This window comes from Coturnix japonica, chromosome 5 (genome assembly GCF_001577835.2).
Source record: "Coturnix japonica isolate 7356 chromosome 5, Coturnix japonica 2.1, whole genome shotgun sequence".
NCBI classification, from domain to species: Eukaryota; Metazoa; Chordata; class Aves; order Galliformes; family Phasianidae; genus Coturnix; species Coturnix japonica.
Window position 1 is genome coordinate 19906546 of NC_029520.1, and position 10414 is coordinate 19916959.

Consider the following 10414-nt stretch of genomic DNA (forward strand, 5'->3'; position numbering starts at 1 on the left):
TGCATTGTGCAAATAGTCAGGATGTAATATAATTTCTTCCTGTCTGTTGTGGCATGTTGGAGACTAAGTTCATAAGGAGATACATTGATAAATGTTTTCTTCAAAGCTGTTATTCAAATTCTAACTGTTGTGGTTGTGGGCAGAGTGTGGCCAGCTTGTCAGGCAGCATTCTACCATCACTTGTAGGGTGTTTCTCTAATTTAGAGTCTTGGTAAATGCCTTATTATACCTTTTTTTTTTCCTTTTTTTTTTTTTTCTTCCAGCTTCAGAAAGTATCATCTCTGTTCCCACCATCATGGAGGATGATGACCAGGAGGTGGATTCTGCTGATGAATCAGTTTCCAATGAAATGATTGCTGCTACAGATGAGCCTTCCAAGATGTCTTCTGCGACGGGACGGAGGATACGTCGGTTTAAGCAAGAGTGGCTTAAGAAGTTCTGGTTTCTGCGGTACTCCCCGACATTGAATGAAATGTGGTGCCATGTCTGTAGGCAATACACAGTGCAATCCTCTCGGACTTCAGCTTTCATCATTGGCTCGAAGCAGTTCAAGATACACACAATAAAACTTCACAGCCAGAGCAACCTCCACAAGAAGTGCCTGCAGCTTTACAAGCTCAGAATGCACCCAGAGAAGACAGAAGAGATGTGCCGAAATATGACTTTGCTCTTCAATACAGCCTACCACTTGGCACTGGAGGGCAGGCCCTATTATGACTTTCGGCCTCTGGCAGAACTATTGAGAAAGTGTGAACTCAAGGTAGTAGATCAATACATGAATGAAGGTGACTGCCAAATCTTAATCCACCATATTGCCCGGGCTCTTCGGGAGGACCTTGTTGAACGCATCCGACAGTCTCCCTTCCTCAGCATCATTCTGGATGGGCAGAGTGATGATGTGCTTGCTGACACAGTTGCAGTGTATGTGCAGTACACAAGCAGTGATGGGCCTCCAGCAACTGAATTCCTGTCTCTTCAGGAACTGGGCTTTTCTACAACAGACAGTTACCTCCAAGCATTAGACAGGGCCTTTTCCAGCCTGGGAATTCGATTGCAGGATGAGAAGCCAACTATTGGCTTGGGTGTTGATGGTGCTAACATTACCGCCAGCCTGAGAGCAAACTTGTTCATGACAATCAGAAAGACTTTGCCATGGCTTCTCTGCTTGCCCTTTATGGTACACAGACCCCATCTGGAGATTTTGGATGCAATCAGTGGGAAAGAACTGCCATGCCTGGAGGAGCTGGAAAACAATCTGAAACAGCTGCTCAGTTTCTATCGTTACTCTCCCCGACTCATGTGCGAGTTGAGGGTCACTGCTTCCACCTTGTGTGAGGAGACTGAGTTCTTGGGTGACATTCGAGCAGTGAAATGGATCATTGGGGAGCAGAATGTGCTCAACGCTCTCATCAAGGATTACCTTGAGGTTGTGGCCCATCTCAAGGATGTCAGCGGCCAGACCCAAAGGGCAGATGCTTCTGCGATTGCCTTGGCCCTCCTGCAGTTCCTGATGGACTACCAGTCAATTAAACTTATCTACTTCCTGCTGGATGTGATTGCTGTACTTTCACGTCTTGCCTATGTCTTCCAAGGGGAGTACCTTCTTGTGTCGCAAGTGGATGATAAAATAGAGGAAGCTATTCAGGAGATCAGTCGGCTAGCAGACTCACCAGGGGAGTACCTGCAGGAATTTGAGGAAAACTTCCGTGAAAGCTTTAATGGTATTGCTGTGAAAAACCTACGGGTGGCTGAAGCCAAATTCCAGTCAATCAGAGAAAAGATCTGCCAGAAGACCCAGGTGATCCTAGCCCAAAGGTTCGATTCTCGTAGCCGGACATTTGTGAAAGCCTGTCAGGTATTTGACCTTGCAGCTTGGCCCAGAAGCACTGATGAGCTCATGAGCTATGGGAAGGAGGATATGGTACAAATATTTGAACACCTGGAGACAGTCCCATCTTTTTCCAGAGAGGTTTGCAGAGAGGGAATGGACACCCAAGGGAGTTTGCTGATGGAGTGGCGAGAACTCAAGGTGGATTATTATACCAAAAATGGTTTTAAAGACTTACTCAGTCACATTTGTAAATACAAACAGAGATTCCCTCTCTTAAATAAAATAGTTCAGATCCTCAAAGTCCTTCCCACCTCATCGGCCTGCTGTGAGAAGGGGCGCAATGCCCTGCAGAGAGTGCGCAAAAATAACCGCTCTCGGCTCACACTGGAGCAGCTCAGTGACCTGTTGACGATTGCTGTCAATGGGCCGCCCATTGCCAACTTTGATTGCAAGCGGGCACTAGATAGTTGGTTCGAGGAAAAGTCGGGCAACAGTTATGCGCTGTCAGCTGAAATGCTGAGCAGGATGTCATCTCTCGATCAGAAGCCGATGTTGCAGAGTGTGGACCATGGCTCTGAGTTTTACCCCGATATTTAGGAAGGAATGTCTCAGATCTGAAAGCTGTTGAATATTTTTTTTTTAATCTATACTCTAAACTTTGATATATTATATAAAGTATATATATATATTATATATATTAAGGAAAAACCCACACTGAAAATTTTAAAAATAAGACGATGTGCGTCTGATAGAAGCTAAGCAGAATTTTAAAGATTGAGACAATGTTTAGAAATTTACTGGTGTCTCCGACCATGGCAGCTGCAGTGTAGGTGGCAACATTTCATTCTTTAGAAGCATGTGCTGGGGCCATACTCTACATGTTCAAACCTAACAATCTATAAGCTAGATGACGGGTCTTTGTTGGCCTTCTCCTCCCGGCGGTTTCCTTTATATGTGTGTTGTCGGTTTGTTGGGTTGGGTTTTGTGTTTTTTGTTGTTTTCAGTTTCAATCTCTGCCTCTCTTTTCGTAGTTCAGTTCAGTTATTGAGCCATTTGAACCTTTTGTTGACGACCGTCAGATTTCTGATTTTCGACAGAGCATCCTGTGTGTTTATGCTGTCCCTGGATCTTCCAGCTCCATCTGGTTCTCTCTGTTGGAGTGGAAGCTTTCTGCACTCACAGAGACTTCTGGGATTCTGGAAAGGCTGGGGCCGGGATTTTGGTTTTTTTCTGATTCAGAAACAGATGCCTCCACTAAACTGTGATACCCCTTTCTCAGTTCTCCCTACTTTTGAGCTGTAGAGTAATACTTGGCTTTCAGCTCCTTTTATGATAACCGTAGTACCAGTTTATCATACGTATATTATAACATGATGTCATGTGCAGACTATAAAATAGCAAAATAGAGAAGGCAGGGGGAAATTTTTGCATTTATATTTTTATATTGTAGGAAATAAATATATATATATATATATACACACACACAACTATTCATACAAAACCAGGGCTGCTGTGGAAGCTAGACAGCCAATGAGTCAAAAGCCATCTCTGGGCAGAGATTCAAAGGCTTAAAAAAATTATATTCTTTAAATTTACGTTATTTATACTATGTCTTTATAATCCTAGACCGTTGTGGGGGTTTTGTTCTGTTTTGTTTTGTTTGGAATAACTGAAAGAAAAACCTGCTGCAGTTTGGTGGCAGGGGCTATCAATGCAAGATTATCTTGGATTATAAACATGTGATGATGTCCTGTAAAGATTCACGTATTCTCTTGTGACCAAGGTAACATGTTCCACAGCACAGCAGACTGATGACAGCAGGAAGAAGGGATGCTCTGCTTCTTCCTGTGAAATATTTCTTCCTTTCTTGAAGGAATGCAGAGTCCAGCCAAAATGTGAATAGGGGACTTGCACCTTCTATCACAGAGGAGATTGTTCTGTGGGCTTGGGGTTCTTTGTTGTTTTATTCTTTTAAAGTAAATGAGCTCCACATGTTCACACAGTATCACTACTTCAGGTTAGAAAAGCAAAAAAAAAAAAAAAAAAAAAAAAAAAAAAAAAAAGAGAGAGGAAAAAAAAGAAAAAAATAGAAAAAAAAATAGAAAAAAAAAATAGAAAAAGAAAGAAACTAACAAGGTGCAAAAACTCCACAGATGCTAGTGCCTTGCCCCGCTGATGTGGCATGGACAGCACCAACCTGACCAGACCATCATGGGAGTGAGAAGCTGTTGTTCAGAAGGTCTCTGAGCTGACAAGTTCTTACTTCCCAGAGGGATGAGCTTTGTGCCAAGCTGTGTTGTTTGGAAACATGATGGTGGTATCAGCAACACTGAACCTGTCCTTTCTCCTGTTACCCCCCTGCCCTTGGTCTTGGTGCTAAGATATCTCTAGAACCATTGCTGCTAGTTGATAGCTTTTCATTTATATAAATATATATATATATATATATATAATATTATTTTATTTTTTAAACTTTTTCATTTGTTTTCAATGGAGATGTAGCATGTTTGGAACCGATCTCTCTCGGAGTCACTTTCACTGCCAGGGTTCACACACTGTCTTCCCCAGGAAAACACGCACTTCTACCTAGATCTCACCTCCCACTAACCCATTTGAACTCAGTAGACCTGCACAATGGACACCAGTGTGCAGCAAAGCCACTGCAAACCATATCAGCTCTCAGACTCATGGACACGGCTCACCTGGTGTTTGTCAGAGCTTTGGAAATGCTTCCCCTCTATCCCTGTGTAGAGGAGGAAAGGTGGAGCCTGCTTAGAGCACTCACAGGGCAAACCCTTCCGTCCTCTGCCCTGGCTTGGCCCCAAAGCAGTTGAAGAGGGGCAGAGCAGCCCCTGCAAGGCCAGTGGGTTGCGATCTGTAGCACTTACTCACTTTCCCCCATGCTGTACCTCAGATAGCACGTGCTGCCCATCTCTGGCTCATTGGGACAGTTGGAGCAAACGTGCCAGGGCCCCTGGTTTGCCTCCTGTAGCCTTCAGGCATGTTGCAAGCAAGGCCAGGGCATTAAGCCTAGGTATCAATATGCAACACCTAGTGAGCAAAAAATTATTTCATTTGCATAAACTGTTTTAATTACTTTTTTTTTTTTTTTTTTTTTTTTTTTTTGTCCTGCCTTTCCTGATAAGTTATGTGATCAAATTGACCCATTTATCTAAAGGAGCAAGAGTTAAGCTGGAAACCCTCTGGCACAGTGAGCAAGGCAGCTCTTTGTGTGGTCACAGCACAGGGATCTCTGTGCACAAGATGTCTGTGGCTCTGCTGATGGTGCTGCCTTAAAGCTGCCAGAGCTGTTTCCTTCCAGGGAGCTGGCAGGTCCTCCCATTAGATACGCTTTGAGGAGATGTAAAAAGCAAAAAGCGAGTCCCTGTAGAAGAATTGCTGCTTCATGAGCCTCTGGCCCAGAGATGAGCGAGGTAAACTTGGATGTTTAGAGACAGGCAGATGGGGAAAAATACTGCTCAAGTGTGCACAGATGCATGGGAAACTGGGGCAGAGGGAGTAAAAATAACAAGAAGAGACTTTCTGTAAGCTGCACTGGGTGCTAGGGAGGCTGGCAAGGCAATTTCCCTCCTCCCCTGTTTTTTAATTTACTTCTTTGCTCAACTCTGTACCTCTTTGTAGGGGAGAAAAGGAAATGATCTGCCTTTCTGTTAGTGGCACTGAAAGCTCCTTGGAACATGGCTTTTTTCATGGAGGCCATCAAATGGCCTGGCCTATGTGAGGGAAGGAGCACTTGGCAACAGTGTCCAGGAACCTCAGTAAGCAGGGGCAACATCCCAGTGCTTGTTCTGAGCCACCTAAACCACCTGCGTGCAGCCTCTGAGCACTTCTGCTTTTTTGCTGCTGGGCAGAAAATGGTGCCCTGCCTTGATCAGCAAGGTAAAAGCCACCAGGGACTTGTTGAGAAATGATTCCTGTTGTTTGTCTCTCCTTGTTGGTTGCTTTGCAAATCCCATTCCCATCAGTGACATCTTTCTCCCAGGTACTTATTCCCAGTAGCAGTGGGTGGCTTTTTCTCCAGCAGAAAAAGGGAAAGCACTTGTTTCTTTTGCGATAACTCTGCATGCAATTGCGAGCAGCAGTGTCCACGGGAAGAGCATTTTCCCATGACTGGACATTGCAGATAGCTGTGAACAGCAAAGGTCAGAGATCCTTTGCATTGGTTATTGGGGGAAATGAGTGCTCGGTGCTGCAGCAATAATGCAAACAATTCCCCATCATCCCCCATCAGAAAATAGACGCAGCCTTTGTACTAGACAAGCACAGGTGCTTTGCAAGCTTTCCCTCCAGGTTTATCCGCCTATCTCAGATCTGTAGCTATTACTCACATGGATAGTCCTGTGGATGGAAACGTGACTGCCGGCACGAGCAAGGCTGCGGGAGGGGGAGAGGAATAACAATGCAAAGCGCCCTCGGCTTTTCGGTGCCCTGTCTGGCCAGCCTTGCCTGAGAGCAGGTGCTTTTTGGTGCTCTGTGTGCAGCCAGCTCCGGGCTGTGAGGCAGGGAGGGTACCTGGAGGGCAGAGAGAGGCCGACCCAAGTGGGAGGTCGCGGTACTTCAGCTTTAATCAGTGCCTTCCTGCTGCTCTGAACAGAGGGGAAGCTGTTTTGTATGTGTTGCTCACAGTTTCATGAGCAGTTGCAGTAGCAGAGAGAAGGTTTTGTTTTTCTCAGATGAAGTCTTTATCTTCTCCTCCCCTTCCTAGCTAGGGCATCTGACTGTGAATAATACGCACTTCTCCAGACCCCAGAGCTTTTATTTCTGGCCTGTGGGCTTTTGGGTTGCCAATTTCCCCTACCCACTTCTTGCTCAGGCTCCTTGACTCTTACCGCCTGCTGCAAAGCAGAACCCATGAAGCACATGCAGACGTGTCCTTCTGCAGGGCTCGTCGATGGCTGGAGCAGCCAGCACCCTCCGGCCACAAGACCGAACTCAACAGGGATAATCTTTATGAAACAAGAGACCAAAGCTCTTCCTATACCAGCAGCAGCATGCGGGAGCCGCAGGATGAGTGGCAGAGGACAGGGTACCCACGTGTCTTCTGCGCTGGGGCTTGTGCTGACCCTGGCTGTGTCCCCCGTGCCGGTTGAGCTCTTGCTGATAGGAATTCTGAGTCATGATTGAGGCTCCATCTATCTCTTTCTCATAGCACAAACTCAACCAGGTGGCCCACAGGGTCTTCGGTGTCCCCTTTCCTTCTTATCTTATCCGTATTGCTGTTTGTTTGACCAATGGGTAAAACAACCAAAACAGGCTTGCAAATAAGCAGCAACATGCTCTGCTTTTGCAGATTCCCCTCTCAGCCCTGTCAAAAGAGGTCTTAAAAGCAGAGAAATGGTACGTTGCTCCCCCAGCCATTGTATTCAATGCAGTAACGCCTATGCAATTCCTGTCTCCCTTGGAGACATGTATGATGTGTGTGCATGTAAGCTAGTGTATGTATACAGTACATATGCATACCGTCTATATATTGTATATACGCACATCCCAGTACATATACACACCATACAAAAGATAAAATCACACGCTTATATATCTATAAATAAAATCCTATATATTTATATATTTCTATGTTTTCAATAGATATAAAGATATAATATAGAGATGATAGAATCAACCAACCTTGTGTAAGGCTGGCCCTGTGTTCTGGCACAAGGCATGTAACACTGAAGACGTTGGACTTTGGGGTGGTTTTAGCCATACACTGAGGCCTACATTTACGTGTACAGCACTCTGCAGGGGGAAGCTTAGCTGCAGTTAGGGCAGTGGGTCCCCTGTTGGCATGTTAACCAAGTGCTTGATAAGGTTTGTCTAATGGGAATGTCTCAGTGTGGGAACACGCTCAAGTATCCTTGTCTTCTGAGTAAGCCTTTGTAAGGTCCAGCGTGCTCACAGCTGGACAGACACATATCCCACCCTCATATGCACTTTTCTGTCTCTGCACGGATGTGGTTGGCAGCTCAGCATACCCGTGCTGCAAAAATGTGGCTCTGCTTTTCCCATCCTCCATCGCTAGCACAGCACGGAACAACCATGTGTTTGTGCCCTGTTTCGCATGTGGCTGTCGGTCAGAAGCACAGCGATGGAGCTGGAATAGGGCAAGGAAAGCCAATGCTTTATGCATGAGGGACGGTTACAGGATCAGAGCTGGCAGGGCACTCTGCTGAGCCCAAGCAGCCAATACAAAGTGGCCGTGGCACGTCAGCCATGCTGTGTCCATGCACCTCTCCTCAGAGGCCCGGCCACATGGTGGGCTGCTACAAAGACAGGCTGCTGCTGGGCTGGCAGGCACTGGCGGGGCCTGGCAGCCCCTCACTGCTCTCTCCGTTGTCATTTTCACCTTCTTCTGGGAGGAGGGTGGGCGTTATCCTGACCGTTGGTTACACTGGTATCGCATTGTGCGAGCTCCCCCAAACTCCACACCCCCAGGCTTCTTGCCTCCACACAACTGGTAATCCACCTCAGCCGTGTCCCGCCTCAGCTGCGGGCAGCTCCCGGCCCCGTTCTTCACCAACCTCATGGAGGGTCTCCTCTCCCCAGCCCCCTCCTCCAGATGCCACTGACACTCATGCAGGCCTGGCAAGCGGGCACACTGCTGCCAGGCCACGGACTCTGATGCACTGCACCTCACGTCAAATAAGCTCGCTGTGCCAGGTAGGGGAATGCATCTCCAATGCTGTAATGTCCCAGATGCTATGGGAGGGCTGCAAAGCTTTCTGCCAATGTGGGGTCCTCACCCAACTGTTGACGAGATGTGTTTCTCTTTCTTGCTTCCAGAAAGCAGAAAGTTTTGTCCCAGACCTCTCTGTACCCCCACCCAAGCACAGCCCTGCTGAACTGTTTCAAGCTGTCTCTCACTCACCCACCATACACACACACACACACACACACAATGAGAGAAAAATATCTAGAAGTCTATTACTACATATGTATTAATATGTTAATATCACTCTTTTGGAGAACATTAAAATGTTATTACTTTACAGACTATGCTTTATAGTACCTGTGTGAAAGGACCTAGGACACTGGATACGAATAGAGCTATGTTGATATATCATAGTATGTACACGAGAACTTCCTTTTGTCATATTATCCTTGTAATGTAAAATGATTGTTAATAAAAACAAACAAAAAAAAAAACCAAAAAACCAACAACATTTAAATCGATCTAGTTGGGTTGCTAATTCTTTATATTATGATTGGAGGCTAACTTAAAGATCTGGATGGATCTGCAGTTTTCCAGTTGATCCTGAAAATGGATACCCATGGATAACCAGTGTTATGTGATATAGGAAAGTTATTTAGCCTGCTGGCAATCTTCCCTCTTTTAGTTTGAAGCCATTCTCCCTTGTCCTATCACTATCAATCCAGGTAAAATGTCTATTCCCTTCCTGCTTCTAAGCTTCCTTCTAGTACTGGAAGATGGCAGTGAGGTCTCCAGCAGCTATGTATGGTATAAAGGCTTGGTTCTGCTTTGAGGATTTAAACTGGTGATTTGCTGTGCCCACTCATGTTTGCTCAGTTCACAACACATTGGTGCTGGGCAATTTGCTGGTACCAGATGAAAGTAAATGCAAATTCTGGCCTTGGAGGAGGTTTGGGCTAAGGGGACTCATAAGCTGAGGAGAGAGGTGGGCCTTGGGTGAAAGCACGCACTCAAGGGTATAAATGGTTTTTGGAGGACAGTTGTGCATTGGTTTCGGAACTGAATTCCCCACAGTTCAGCCAAAAACAATGAGAGCCACAGGGACTGGAAGCAAGAGGCAGTTTCCAGACTCAGAAATTAAAATAGCCAAAAATTAGTGTTCATTTATAAAAGGTTTTTTTTAGTGGACACCTTGAAGTTATGGAGCAATTACAAATAATGTGCCATTTCCTGGCAGCTTTCACTGCAGTGATTAAAGTCTGTTTCTGAGCAGTAAGTAAACCCAGCAAAACCTGGCATCACCCAGGGCTTAGATCCAGCTCAGCAGGCACAGGGTTTGCTGGGCACTCCAAAGCCATTGATGGAAAACTCATCCTTGGAGTTTCATCTTTGCTCATCAATCAGTAGCATACAAGGCAGGACAGTGCTTTGTCTTCAGCAGGTCAACAGTGCGTGAAGAGTAGGATTAGCAATCAAAATCCATTGCTGATTTGTTATTAGCTTCCATTTTTTTGTGCTGCAGACACCTGACCACTGCTGTTGGCAGTGACTGCCTCCTTGCTGATAGCTTCAAACCAAGGACTTAAAAGCAAGAGTCCTTCACTCAAAGTGCACAGTCTGAGTCACTGTGAGGAAGGGAAGCCCACACAAATTTATCTGATCTAGGACTAAGTTTGCCCTTCATTTTTAGGACCACTAATTCTCATGTCAATATGAGTGAAAAGGAAATTGAAAAATTCCTCTGTGATGGTTGTCATAGCACTAACGCCTGGCATGCTCTTCCCCAGCTCTGCTGGTGTCCTGGACATGCTCCATGGGGATGGCTGTGGTTACAGGCTGGCACTCAGAACTTAGTTTAGCAAAAAAACAAAGGTGTTGTCCCTTCCTGGAAGTGGCAGGTCTGTGGGGAAAACGGG

General features: G+C 45.8%; 1 protein-coding gene across 7 annotated transcripts in view; it reads left to right on the top strand.

Annotated features, from left to right (window-relative positions):
- The window catches only part of PRDM11 (PR/SET domain 11), a 45595-nt gene extending 36576 nt beyond the window's left edge, over positions 1–9019 (top strand). For all 7 annotated transcript variants that reach the window (XM_015864486.2, XM_015864485.2, XM_032445181.1 and 4 more), the window contains one exon: positions 264–9019. In XM_015864486.2, the coding sequence (XP_015719972.1) occupies positions 264–2428 (2165 nt within the window). In that variant the 3' untranslated portion in view covers positions 2429–9019. The remainder of the gene's footprint in view (positions 1–263) is intronic.
- The last annotated feature ends 1395 nt before the right edge of the window (positions 9020–10414 follow it).